The sequence below is a fragment of the Pinus tabuliformis genome, chromosome Q (genome assembly GCF_031772625.1).
Source record: "Pinus tabuliformis cultivar Carrire ecotype Pingquan chromosome Q, CPIR1, whole genome shotgun sequence".
Classification (NCBI taxonomy): Eukaryota; Viridiplantae; Streptophyta; class Pinopsida; order Pinales; family Pinaceae; genus Pinus; species Pinus tabuliformis.
Genome location: NC_142296.1, coordinates 263,813,517 through 263,828,630, shown reverse-complemented (window position 1 = coordinate 263,828,630; position 15,114 = coordinate 263,813,517). Strand labels below are relative to the sequence as shown.

Here is a 15,114-nt window from a genome sequence, read left to right as displayed (position 1 = left end):
CACGGGCCTTCTAGATGCTCATTGTGCTATAAAAATGAAGAAACAATACATCATATTTTTTTAAATTGCAATTTTAGTGAAGATTGTTGGTTGAAGCTTATTCATCCATTAGAGGTCAACATTAATTTCAATTTACCCCTCTCAGACTTCTATGGTAATTGGAAAGCATTCTATCCTTATTCTGTCAAGAATACAAACCTGATAAAAATATTTTGGAGTTGTCTCCCCTCCTTTCTTTGATGGAAAATATGACTTGCTCGTAATAAGAAAATATTCCGAGATAAAAAGCCTGAAATTAGGAAAATTATTTCCATAGCTTGGGGGCTCACTTCAGAATTTATACATGATAAAGGAGCAAAGGATTTGGATCCAAGCAATCTCCAGCAAGAAGAAAAAGCATGGATCAATTTGATCCTGGATAAACCACAAGTTAGGAACTATCCTCCTCCTATTCTAAGCAAGCCAAAAGATTGGAAAATTAGATTGAAAGAAAAGGACTTTCTATTGTGGATAAATTCTTTGAAGAGTCCATGTCTTTTCTTTGATGGAACTTCAAAATCTAATCTAGGAAAAGAAGGAGCATGTGGCCACATTATTGAACAAAGAAATGCAAGTTCAATCTCTTTTGAATCGGGATTGGGTATAGAATCAAACAATAAAGTTAAAGCATATGAGTTTCCCCTGAGATCCGAAATTATAAATAAAAGAAACTATATGAATTCGGTCATTATATGGGATTCTTCATTATTAATCCAACAAATGGTTTCTAAAACAAATCCAAAAAATATTGAACACAATCAAATTGTTTCTTGCATCTGACATCAACTAAAAATTCTGGGAATGTCTCTTATTTTCATATTTCAAGAGAGCATAACAAGGTCACTGACAAACATGCAAACAACACGTGTTTATGTCCTCAGGGAGAAGTCAAAATAATTGATGAAATACACTACAAAGATATTCCATAAATCTACAAATTCTCTTCCTCGCGGGCACCACTTTCATGTGAGAAGAAATGAAGTGCTTATCTGCCTGAAGATCCATTTTTCGAGTCTACCAGTCCTTATAAATCTTTTGAGAAATATCATCCTTTTTATGAAGTCGAAACCATCACTCCGGTGATCATGTCGTGGGCATGGGAAGTCTCATATATCCTAGCTCATTATCCTCCCTATCAAAAGTGAAATCCCAATGAAATCCTCTACGCCCCCTTGGCTTTGCCCCAAGTCAATTTTTTGGATCTCTGCCTCTCATTCTACTCGTGAAGCTTCCCTCCCTACTCCTTGATTCTCTAAATCTACCTCCCCTCCTCCTTTTATATCTCCTCTCATATCTCAAAGCCTCACATCCCTATTTCGATCTCCTCTTGTTGCGCTTCCTAGTGTACTCTTGTTCATCCTCTCTGCTCTCTCTTCTAGTTGGGACTAGGAATCGACCCAAGTGTTATGTTTTATTGTGTCTTGTAGACTCTCTGCATCTCTATGCGATCCTCAGTCCTATCTATTAGGACTTCACGGACTGATTGTAAGCCTTCCTCCTCTACTATCTGTTGTTTTGCGGTAAATGTTCTTCTCTGGCCCCTAGCAAAAATGGATCCCCTAGAGTGCTCTTCCAACAATGAATCATGTGTTCGCTACAGAGCTCATAAATTTATAATCAATTAGTTAAGGGAGATCGTTAAGCAGTTTCGTTGCCAGGCCAAAATAGAGAATGCATATCTTATGAAATGCCTCACGGATCAGAGTTCTAAAATCGAGGCTCTGAGCAATAGATGTGCACGCCTGGAAAAATCTGTACATTTTCTCAAAGAGATCACCACCAATAAAACTAGAGAAAACACAGTTTCGGTGGATCGAAGTAGTAGAAATAAAGACAAAGAGGAGACTACAGTGAATCAGAAGTAGTTGGTTCCATATTTTTACAGAACATTCTTGTTGCTCGCAGTTTGTTTGAGAACTCCCTTGTTGTTGTTCAGTTGTCTCAGCACCAGCCTAATCTGTCCCTTATCTACGTAGCATTTTTTATTATTAAATGTAAACTGTTATTACAACAGTTCATTAGATTGTATAAGAATGATGTAGTAGGGAGGCTAGGAATCTATCATAATAGGATAGCAATTGATTTTGGTAGAGCAAGTCCCTCGCTCTCTTCCTCTTCCGGGATAGTTCCAGAATTTTGTAACGAGAGCTTGCTCCCTCATTCTATTTTTCAAAAGTAATACCAATATCCGATCTTGTTAAAAAAAAGTACACAACCCCAACACAAAGCCATGAGTAAACTTAGGGGCTTTGAACATGGAACCTCTTAGAACATAATACTTCATTTTCATGCCAATTAGCAATTGAACTACCCAAAAAATTATTACAAATTATTTTTATTATTATAACAACATCTTTTTCTTTTATTAACATTAATATTAATATCTTAACCAAAAATTGTAAAAATACAAACCAATAATGAAATCCTTTCATAATCAACTTTAAAAAAAAATATACACATAATAAACCCTTTCATAATCAAGGTAAAAATAGACGGATAATGAAACTCTTTCATAATCATTGAATATTAATGTAATGCCAAATTAAACACCAAATTAAACCACATAATTAACTTAAATTGACCATTCCATACTTAACCTCAACTCTATACTCAACCTCAACCCTATGTATGTAATTCCTAACCCTAAAAAAATAAAATCCATATGAATTTGCAACCTAAACTAAGAATATATTGCTACCTACGTTGCCTTAAGATTCTCCACACAAATATTTCCATAATCAACTTCAACTCTTTGCATGCAATTCCTAACCTTATGATAATAAATTAATAATAATAAAAAGAAAAACAAAACAAAACTCATCGCCAGATGAATATGCAGCTTAAGAATATATTCTACATACGTTGTCTTAAGATTCTGCAGATAAACATGGCAACTTTTTTTGTTTGCTTAAGTCAAAGTTCTCAGAATTGGTTGAAGGACCATTCTCTTAGCAATTGATGACATAAATTATTCCTCTTATTGATCCCAAGATCGCAAGCTCCTCACTGTTAGGGTAACCATTGCTTCTCCTCGTTTGAATACCACTAGTGTGGGATTTATGTCTAATTAATTATGCCCATGTCTCCGTGATGATGGCATCTATAAATGTTGAATCAAGTTTTTTTACAAAATTGATGAAGAAGGCCAATTGCAAAATTCTGTATGGTACAATCTGAGTTTGAGGGTTTGTGTTTTAACATGGCCTAAAAATTCCCAAAGTTCTTTTAAGTCAACGAGAGATACCACTCCAAAATCATTAAGGTAGTAGAAATTGTCAGGACAAGCAGTAACTCTCCAAGGGCAGAAAAACTGATTGGTGTTTATTCCATAGGTATGTTATTGTTTTATACATTAGGAGTGATTGTTCAGTTCATCTTCCGATGACTGTTCACATTCCTGATTTATTTATTTTACAAATTCCCCAATCATGAAGATTAGGTGTCAACATTCCCCCCCTTAATCTGAAGGGATGTTGGTGAGTCCAAGCATCATTCTGAATCGTTCAAGCTTTTCCTTTCCAAGTGCTTTGGTGAAAATGTCTGCAATTTGCTCATTTGTGGAACAATGATGGAGATGGATTGTTTTGGCCTCAACATGATGTCGAATCAGATGATATTTAGTATTGATATGCTTTGTTCGATCATGGAACTTTGGATTCTTGGCCAACTTTATTGCAGAGGTGTTATCAATCATGAGTGGAGTTGATTGTACTTGTTTTACCTGCAAATCTTCAAGAATTTTCCTGAGCCACACAATTTCTTTCGTTGCTTGAGCTGCTGCCATGTATTCTGCTTCAGTTGTGGAATCTGCTGGAACTGATTGTTTGCGTGATCTCTAGGAGACAGCTCCTGATCCAAGACTCATAGCATATCCTGAAGTAGATACCCTAGTTTCTTTGTCTCCATCGAAGTCTGAATCAGAGTATCCAATCAAGCTGAAGTCGTCCACCTGTGTATACTTGATTCCAAGGTCTTGAGTTCCCTTCAAGTACCTTAGAACTCTTTTTGCAGCAGACCAATGTCCCTCACAAGGCTTTTGCATGAACCTGGAGAGGATTCCAACAGTAAATGAAATGTCTGGTCTAGTAGTAGTGAGGTAGATGAGACTTCCTACAAGCTGTCTATACTTTGTTGCATCCTCAAATTCCTTTCCTTCAATAGATGTGAGTTTTAAGTTTTGTTCCATTGGAGTAGAAAGAGGATTGCACTCTGTCATGCCAAATCTGTTTAACAAATCTCTAATGTATTTCTTTTGAGAAAGAAATATGGATTTTGGATGTTGGGTTACTTCAATGCCAAGATGGTAATGAACATAGCCCAAATCAGTCATTTCAAAACTTTTCCCTAATTCCTTCTTTATGGATGCAATGTAGCTTTCATTGTTCCCTGTCATTAAAAGATCATCTACATATACCACAAGATACACAACTGTTTTGCCAACTTTCTTGACAATTAAAGTTGCATGATCAAGATCAAAATGATTGAAGTTGAGTTTCAGAAGATGCTCAGTTAGTTTTTCATACCAGGCTCGCGGTGCTTGTTTGAGGCCATACAAGGACTTCACAAGTTTGCATACTTTATGTTCATATCCTTTCACAGCAAATCCTTCAGGCTGGGACATAAAAACATTCTCTTTTAGATCTCCATTCAAGAATGCAGTTTTTACATCCATTTGATGGACTTTCCAACCGTTCTGAGCAGCTAGTGCAAAGAGTGTCCGGATGGTGGCCCATTTTGCTGTGGGGGCAAAAGTTTCCTCATAATCGACCCCTTCCTTCTGTGCAAAGCCTTTTTCCACAAGCCTAGCTTTGTGCTTGTCAAGTGAGCCATCAGCTTTGTATTTGTTCTTGTAGACCCACTTGCAGCCAATTGGTTTGATTCCAAATGGAGGATCAACCAGCTTCCAAGTGCCATTCTTTATGAGGGCATCATACTCCTTTTTCATTGCTTCTTTCCATTCATCATGAGAAGTAGCTTCTTTTAAGGAAGTTGGTTCAAAATCTATAGACAAGTTCAATTCACAATCATAAGTAACATCCATATCAATAGGTGAATTAGAGTCATCTACGTCACCTCCATTTTGTCGGTTTGAATTTATGGTTCCTGTTTTTCCAATTTCATCAGGATGAACACTTTCAATTGTTTTTGTCAGCCACTTTGGGGGACCTTTCTGAGATGGTCCAGGCCGCTCTGTTGATTGAGTTGGGACTGAATCAAGATTGAGTCTCCCAATTCTATCAATTACATCACTTAAAGCATCATCCGTTGTTGGAGTTTCATGCAGGGGAGATTGTTCTTCAGAAGAAGATTCCACATGTTGATCTAGTATAGGAATCCCCCCTTCAAGATGTGGAATCTGATTATCAAATTCTTGAAATGATTTCGTTTTTGCGAATCTATCCAAGCGATCAAGTTGCCGCTCAACAACATTGTCAGATTTGGATGATTCAAGAAAAATTACATCTCTAGATACAACAAACTTTTTATTTACTTCATCATAGAGACGGTATGCTTTGGAGGTGTTTGAATACCCCAGGGAGATACACTTACGACTTCTAGCACCAAGTTTGTTTCTATGTACCTTTGGTATCAAATCATAACAGGTGGAACCAAAGATCCTGAGATGTTTTACCGAAGGAACATGTCCATACCACAATTCATAAGGAGTCTTGTTTCTTATAGCATTAGATGGACATCTATTCTTTATATATGCAACACATAGAATAGCATCAGCCCAAAACATTATCTTTACATTTTTGAAGAAAAGCATGGATCGTACCATATTCAAGATTGTTCTATTCATTCTTTCAGCTACACCATTTTGTTGGGGATTATAAGGCACAGTTGTTCGCTGTTTGATCCCATGTTGGCGAAGATAGTTTTCAAATTCATTTGATGTATATTCTTTTCCATTATCAGTGCAAATAGACCCAATATGAGATTGTGCATCATTTTCAATCCATTTATGAAAATTCTTGAATGTTTGAAAAGCATCAGATTTGTTCTTCAATAAATAAACCCAACACATTCTGGTGTAATCATCAATAAATGTCATGATATATTTATTTCCATTTGCAGAAGGAACAGGCATTGGACCACATAAATCTGAATAAATGAGTTCAAGCTTCCTATGTGCTCTTGAATGTGAATAATGAAAACACTATTTGCTATGCTTTCCTAGAATGCAAGCATCACATTGCTTATGTTTCCTAGGAATTGTAGGCAAACCAGCAACACCATTTTTCTTCAATAAGCGGAGACTGTCATAGTTTAAATGTCCAAATCTAGCATGCCATAATAAACTTGATGGAAGTGTACCTTCTTCATGATGAGAAATATATGAGAAATGTTGTGCATGAGCAGAGGTTCCTTGCAGTTTGAGAAGTCTTTCTTCTTCTATTCCCCTCATGACAAGTGAGTGGTCAGATGCTTTTCTTACCTCAAGCTTGCCATCAAACATATGAATGGAGTGACCTTGCTCGCGGATGTGGACCAAGGATAGCAATTTTCTATTGAGCTGTGGGAGATATAGAACATGATTCAGAAGAAAGTCTGGAAGACCAGGCAGTTTAAGCCTGATTGTGCCAAGCCCTGATGGCTTGATTTTTGACTGATCTGCAAAGTATACTGCTCCATCAACATTGTCAGTGAAATCTTCAAAAAAATATTTCCTATGAGTCATATGACAGGTTGCTCCTGAATCAAGCAACCAATCATTTTTCGAAGAAGCAAGTGAAGCATTAAACAAATCTTCATTTACTCCAATGTTACATTGTGCCTCAATATATTGAGCAGATTCAGGTGCTTTACCTTTGTCTGTATCATCAGTTTTACCTTTCTGCTGGTTTCTTTTCTGCTCAATTTTGTCCCATGGTAGCTTGCATGTAGAAGCATCATGTGATCCATTTCGTTTGCAGCAAATGCAATGCAGATCTTCTTTTTCTCCTTGAGAATGTCTGCCCCCCTGCCTCTGAAGTATCTTCCTCTTCCTCTTCGTCCACCTCTTCCTCTTGTAGAATCTTGAGCAGGATGCTTTTCTTTATGAGCAAGGCAAACAGTCTCTTCAAAAGATTCAAGGACTGTCTTCTTTCCAAAGGCTTTCTCTCTTTCAGCAAACTTTTTCACAAGAGAGTCAAAGGTTATATCTTTAAGATTTCTATTTGCTTGTAAAGACTCAAGATAATTGGAGTAGGTAGGATAGAGTGCCTTGAGAAAAACAATAAGAGGGATATCCAGCTCAACCTTAGTGGATTTGATATCATGCATTATGGATTTTACTTCAGATGCAAGAGCAAGAGGATCATTATTTTTCAGTTCAAGAGTGAAGAGTTTAATCATGAGCTGAACAACTTCAAGTGCAGAATGTGAGTCATAGAGTTCTTTGAGCTTTTGTAAAGCTTCAAAGGCAGTTGAATATGATGAAATATGGCGACTTACTTCTTCATTTACAGATGGTGCGATTAATGCATATGCTTTGATGTTCTTGTTATCCCAAATGACGAGCTCTTTGTCTGATGTAGGCTGTACTGGGTCATTGTCTCCTTCTCCGACACACACTCCCTTCCACAACTCATTGAAGATGAAGGTGTGTTTTATCATCCGGGACCATTCAGGATAGTTCTCCTTGCCAGTGAGAACTTTTCCTACCATAGAGATGATTGAATGCATTCTATAAAAAAAAATACTTCTGCTGATATACAGTGAAATTGTACTCAAAAGGGCATTCTCAAAAGATTTCAAATCTCTTCCTCATATACCAATATGTATATCAATACTTCAAGCTACAACTTTATGCAACATATTTTCTTCAAATCCCTCCAATGTTTGATAGAAAAAGCATCCAGCATTTCAAATATTACGTATTACATATCACTTCAACCTTTTAAATGTAATATATGTCCATTACAAAATATTACATATTACTTCAACGCTTTTACATATTACTTCAACCCTTTAAATGTAATATATGCCCATTACATTTCACATGTAATATACGCCCATTACAAAATATTACATATTACATTACCAAACAATGAAGCATGCAGGCGTGATGATTTCTTTGAGGAGCAGCGGTGCGTGATCTCTTAATATTGTGCAGTGGCAGTGCTTCTTCCTTCGGGAGCTCGGCCTCTTTGGATGCGCCTTATCTCGTTTAGCCACACAACAATGGCGTTCCCACAATATGCAGAGGTACAAATCAGTCTCGACCTTTATATTGATGCGATCATGATACGCACTGGTTCCATGAACCTGCTCTGTGAAAAGCACGAGTCTTCAAGGATTTCATACAAAGATTGAGCGTGGACACCAACAGCGACAACCTTCCCTTCGCCTATATCTCAATACTCACTGATTTGGATGAATCAAACCTATTGAATAATCTCTGTCAATTCAGTTCAGCCATTGAAGGCAAAACCACCATCATAAATTCGAAATTGGCATTTTCAATGCTGCTTAGGCTCGTAGCAGGTTTCCCTGTGTCTTCTCATCATAATGTGTCTGAATGGGTGCAAATCTCTGTGGGCATGCTAGCTAAAGCCGACAACATCCGAAAGGGAGGCCGGCTGGCGTGCAACAGGTCTGGCAATGGAGCGCTAATACAACAATGTGGTGACAATTATGGGAAGAGCAGCAACATAGGTTTTTTTTTTTTTGGTTTGGTGATCAGCGTGGAAAGAGCAGCAGTGTATGAAGGGAGGCCAGCTAGCGATATTTACCAAGCATAACGGTTGGAGGGCGGTTTATTGAGAGAAAATGTCAGGCAACTGACACCAACGAATATATGGGCAGCGTACTGTATGGAGCAGGGCGCAGGTAATGGAATATGGAGCAGAGCGCAGGTATTTAGTGAGACAAGGGAGTTACAAGGCACAAGAGCTAAAGAAAGGAGTTGGCTCTGATACCATGTGCAGTAACTCTCCAAGGGCAGAAAAACTGATTGGTGTTTATTCCATAGATATGTTATTGTTTTATACATTAGGACTGATTGTTCAGTTCATCTTCCGATGACTGTTCACATTCCTGATTTATTTATTTTACAAATTCCCCAATCATGAAGATTAGGTGTCAACAGAAATTTCACCAAAAATACTACCAAAATAAACCCAATGTAATCATACAAAACATCCATAGATCCGTCCTTCTCAAGGAGGGAAGGACTCGAACCGAAGCTAGCCATATTATTTGTATCACTGGACCCTGCTGCAAGAACATTCTTGATGGATACGCAGAGGATTATGTTGAGCCCGGAGGTGTTATAGGAGCAACAATAAGAATGCCATTTAGAGTATCAGAAAAAGAGTGGCAGATACACATTCAAAATTAAAAGTAGAAACCTTTTACCGTGCACTCACTGAGGCAGACTGGTGCCCTGGTTAAATGCCTGCTCATTTCGTGCTTGTCTTAAGCAGGCTATTACGGGCCAGCTCAAGCATGAAAAACCAGCAGGAATGCTGATGTCAGGGTATTCATGAAAGCCGGCGCTTTGAAACTTGAAAAATTGAAATGTCTAAGCAGATTGTTAGGGGCTAGGTCAAACATGAGCAAACAGCATGAATGTGGACCGGCGTTGAGCATCGAGTAACCAACATTCATTTTCCTGTGCGAGTCAGCAAGTTGAGTGCAGTTTAGTAGGAGCCTAGAATTGAATTAAGAGTTGTACAAAAGCCATGTTGAAGCGTTATCTGTTAAGTGAGATTATTGAGAAGCGTTATATGTTAAGTAATCCACATTGTTGGAACTGTGAATGAGGAGCCATGTGGGTCTGAATTTAATTTCTCCATGGGTTGTGTTGTGCTACTAAGTGTAATACAAAGGAACTGTGAGTTGTAAGCCCGGTTTGGGGTTGTGCGAGCGGAAGTCAGTCCATATTGAAGCAGGAGCGAGAGGCGTGTGGGTATGAGTTGCAGTGTGTGTGGAAATATTGTAAAGTGTTGTGTGTGAAGGGGTCGTGCACAAATAATTGATCTATGCAAACTTGCAAAGAGAACCCTCAGCTCGTTCAAAGAGATTTTGAGGATAAGTGTTTGAAAAAGCATTGTCAAGCAAGTGTTGTAGCACAACTGTTGAACATTTTTGGCAAGAGTGATATGCTATATGTGGAACTAAGTTGGAATGTTTCCAGGGGTTAGGTTCGGAGTGTGTGCAAGGATAGTAATCAAGATAAATTGCTTTTCTTGCAATGTGAAATTGTGTAGAGTGGGAGCAACCAAGAAAATTTTCAGAAACAACTGCATCAAAATTTTGCTAGCATAGCAGCTGGAGCGCAGAGGTGTATGTAACCTTGCGTGAAACAGATTCCCTGTGGAGCAGTCAACGAGCAGATTTCTTGTGGTGTAAGGATAATGAAGACAAAAAGGGTTCATGAAGGCACCAACAATGTGCAAAAATTATAAAGGAGGAGGTAAAAGTTCACTAGAAAGTAATGCAATGTGATGAAGTTTAAATGAACTTATATATTTGGGCAGATAATTGTCACATATGAATATTATTAACCTTTGTGTTTGGTATATCTAAATTGATATTGTTGTAAGGAGACATTTGTGTTGTAAGGAGTGTATGATCGATTGTATTTTAAAGTTGATTTAGCAGTTTGAGATGTAAGCTTTGTTGAGTCAGAAAAGTAGCACATTTATCCATTTTAGGTAGGAAAAGGTGTGACATCAATTTGTGGAATTAACCATGAGGTAAATATGAGGATGTGACATCAATTTGTGGAATTAACCAGTGGGTAGATATGAGGGTGTACTCCTAGTGTTTATTCCTTTTTGGTATAGAAAAAATGTGGCATCAAGTTGTGGAATTATCCACTAGGTACATATGATGGTCATATACTCATATCTAAGCTTGATATGTAATCGAGGAAGTTGAAATGTAAAATGGATTTGAAATGTAAGAGACCAAGTTGATGAACCATGTAGGTGAAAAAGATTACTAGAGTACTAGCCAGTGCAACAAATGGTACTCATGTACCTGGGTAGATGGAATTATTTTTATATGGACATCAATAGTAATTGTATACAGGTACAAAAGAGAAAATAAAAATACCCATTGTAAAATATATTTACAAAACCATCAATATTTTTTTTGGGGAAATAATTAAAAGAGAATAGATTAGAAATAATTGTTTCATCACGTTTAAAAATTACTAACACAATTAGCACAACCTTAACTTGTTTAGATTCGAACAATCAACATTGCCTCTGCACACTGCCTTAGCTTATTCAAAATTAAAGGGGCAGCACGGCCTAGAAGATTCAATATTTTAATTGATGTAACCATCTCAATTTTTTTTTATAAAATATGGATGCGCAGCTAGAGTCGGACATCCCACTCTCCGTTTTGAGGTTTGTTAGTTTAATGTGGCAGTTGTAGCTGCGTTTTGGTCTGTGTCGTGTTGCTGGGTTACTTTTATATCAATTTTTATGGTTATGAGAAAATTATATATATATATAGATTTTATGTAAAATTTAAAGAAATATTTTAAAATAATAAATGTTAGTTTTGTAATTTCTACAATTCAAGTGTTTGAATTTATTTATACATTCAAAAATATAATTTAAACTTTAAAAATTCACAATTTTCATCAGATAAAACCAATAAATTATTTGAACATATTTATAAAAACACAAAGTTACCAATATTTTCATTGGCTTTTATGTGGTTGACTCCTTGCCCTAGTTCCTCAATTTGTGGGATTTGTTGGTTGAGCGGAATCTGGAAATCGAAATAACTAAAGGCATGTGTCCACCTGTGAAGTACTCCATTCAAATTGTTGGCACGTCTGTTTTGGCATATTCACTTTTCTTAACATTTTATACTTTGGTATTGAAGGTTTAGCTTTCTCTAGTGTGGGATTTGTGTTAGTATAGTTTAAAAAGCTTATAAATTAGTTTCAAAAATAATGGAAATTTTCACAATATTATGAGAAAATTTAGCATTTTTTTTTTGAAAATCTAGGTTTTTTTTTCAGAAGAAAAAATCAAAATAGATTATATTAAGTTTATATAATGATCAGTATTACAGGTGTCTCAGTGGAGACATTTTCCAGATAGACAGGAGAATTTTAAAAAACATTTGTATCCCCATGAGGAGGACCGAGAAAATTGCATATGAAGGACCCCGGAGGCCGCAGCATGAACCTGGGTCATCATTGATCATATCAGAGTGGTGATACTGCCAGATCGATAAACCATATATGAGTCCAGATTAGTGTAAAGAATATACATGAGTTGGACCCTGAAGGCCGCATAAAAACAGGAAAAAAAGATCATCTAGGTTCAAATTTCAGAATTTTAAGTGTGCTGAGAGTCTTGAGAGTTTTTGATAGGGTTGAATTTATTCCACAATACACAAAAGATTCAAACACTCCAGCGGTTCTGATTTTTTTGAAGAAAAGAAATTACAGACAAAAAAAATCGTCTACCCAGGGGAATTTATGGGATTGGTAGACAACATTGTATTTGTTTATTTATGGGATTGGTAGACAACATTGTATTTGTTTTCACTTGTTTAAAAAGTTATATTTTTTAAAATATTCATATAAATTTTTTTAAATTATATTATTTATTTAATAATTTTACCGTAATTTGAATAAATAAAATTCTGTGTTATTTCATTTATTTTAATATACAGGCCATATATAAAAAATTATAAATTATGATAACAAATTTCGAAAATAAATTATATTTAAATAAAATATAAATAAATAAATTCTTTTATGGGGTTCACGAAAAAGCATCAAAAGTAAATTGAGTAGAATATTCTTAACTTTAGATTTATTATTACAGTTCAATATTAATATTAATTTATTTTAAAGTCGAAAACGTAAACGAAATGGACACAGTGAACCGGACTTCCAATGACTTCTGAGTTCAGATTTGAAATCGATTGGGTTTCACTCTCTAGGCAAAAATTTCAGTAAACATGACTTATTCGCATTGACGACTGTTGTGAAAAAACTGCTTTTAATTGCCAAACACACAGAAAACAACCTGCATTCTGGAGGACCGGGCCTGAATCTCAGTTTTGCAGAGAGATAATATTTATTTAATTTATTTTTCTTCATTAGTTTGTTGATTGTTTTTTCATTAGTTGATTAGTTGATATTTCAAATTTTTTTCTAAAGTTTTTATTGCTTAATTAAAAACCAACTCGCATCAATTTTGGTGTGAAATAGAGCGGTGAAAAAGGCTTAGAAAAGCTTGGGAAGAAAGGGTATGTACATTTTGCATATCTAGGCAGTGGAATTGGAAAAGCATTTTATTTTGGAATGTGATGCATTCAAAGACATCAGAGAAAGTTATGAGAATATGTTAGCATAGTGTGTTGACATTGTCTTTTCAGTGAGGGGATTGTCGGAAAGTTAGGCCAACTCATCATCAATTTGAATAATAAAAAGATTGAATTGCAAAAAGTTAAAAATAAGAACTGATGATCTTATAGACTATTTTTAGTAACGTGAACTTCAAAATATCATTTCATATTCTAAAATAAAATATTGTTCTTTATTTTTATAACTAAAGATATCTCTTATTTGGAGCAGTTCTCATAACATACATAATCGTGTATGAGTAAATTTTTTTATTCAACTGAAAATATTGTACCTGGAGTAACCCTCAGGTATATAATCTTGTCCAGAATGATATCCATAATCCGTAAAAACTAAGCCTTCCAATCTAATTATTGGACCACAACCTCAAAACTATTTATTTAAAATACCAATACCATTTCCCTACCAACTACAGCCCGGTCTGTATCACCAAACCCCAAAACATAACCAAGCACAGCAACCCACCAAGGAATGTCGCACGCACCGCCCTCGTCACTATCCACGCGCCCCCGAGACTCTCTAGTTCGGTGGCTGCATACCAAAAAAGTCCAGCGCATTGGCTAGATACGAAGTAAAGCATAAAGAGCGACAAGGCAGTTCTCCGTTTTTCCTTGATGATGCGTCTCCTCTTCCGCAGGGCAGCTGGGCTGTAATATTTCTCCTGCAACACAGATGTAACGCCGCCCAGGTACGCAATCATGTTTATATACACAAGGACAAAGAAGAAGAAGGCGAGTACTGGAAATGAACTGAAAAGAAACTCTCTTGAATTCACATATTTATCGAATCCCACGCTGCACATAACCAGGATGAAGGCCAATATGTAGACCGTGGTATGGGCCAAGACGACTATAAAAAACCAGAGGAGAGTTGCTGCCAGGGGCTTCCAAAACCTGGTAACGACGGTCAAAGTGTCCGCAAAGGAAACTTCGTTGGCCGTGTGGATGGAGGCCGCCGTGTACATGACCGCCGCAGTGGACATCATCCAAAATTCATAAACTCCGTTCGCCATCGGGAGCCGTTGAGAGCCCCTCGATTCCAGGGTTACCGACTCGACCGGTTTAGTGATCATATAGAAGAATTCGTGATTGGATTTATAAAGCACCAGAGGGCCGGGCATCAGGCACAGCACCAGAGTTGCAAAAGCCAGAGGGAGAAGCAGAGTGAAAACGAGAGCGCCCACCAGGTCACGGCGGGAGGAGCAGAAAAGGGTATTGAAGGCCTCTTCCTCGACGGCCAGCAACTGGAGCTCCTCTTCCGCTCTCTCCATGGCTTTTGCTTTGACGGCGGATATCTATCCGAAATCCTGAACCCTCAAAAAATTGTTGCCCTGCCTGCCCCTGATTTTGCTAAATCAACTTCCCTGGTGACCTGATGGATTATTTTATGGGTGATTAAATGATCAAGCAACGGGGTAGGCTTGGTCAACCTTTCGTCCGTGTGGATGGGATGACTGTACATCTTCACTTTTTGGCATTTTTAACTTGTCCCAGCAGCACTAAAGGTAGAACCATTCATTGTTTATGGAAATTCCAATTTTCATTGACCTTACCCACCATTATTTGTCTGCACTTATTTGTCTATGTTAGGGTGTGAATTTTTTACGGAGTAGGTGGGCTTAATCTAATATAGTTTGTGAAATCTCAAATCTACATAACACCTATTTTGTATTATTCTTTCAGTTTTTGGAATTTTTGGGTGGTTTGCATAATTCTAAAATATTCGACATTAAAATATTTGACATT

At 36.9% G+C, this 15,114-nt stretch overlaps 1 protein-coding gene across 1 annotated transcript; it reads right to left on the bottom strand.

Annotated features, from left to right (window-relative positions):
* Positions 1–13,761: 13,761 nt before the first annotated feature.
* Positions 13,762–14,799, bottom strand: LOC149219188 (uncharacterized). Its single transcript, XM_089382541.1, has one exon. It carries the CDS (start codon positions 14,637–14,639, stop codon positions 13,779–13,781), a length of 861 nt encoding a protein of 286 aa, XP_089238667.1. The 5' UTR covers positions 14,640–14,799; the 3' UTR covers positions 13,762–13,778.
* Positions 14,800–15,114: the final 315 nt, after the last annotated feature.

Coding starts and splice junctions, on each gene's coding strand:
- LOC149219188 (XM_089382541.1), bottom strand. CDS start 14,639: ATGGAGAGAGCGGAAGAGGAGCTCCAGTTGCTGGCCGTCGAGGAAGAG.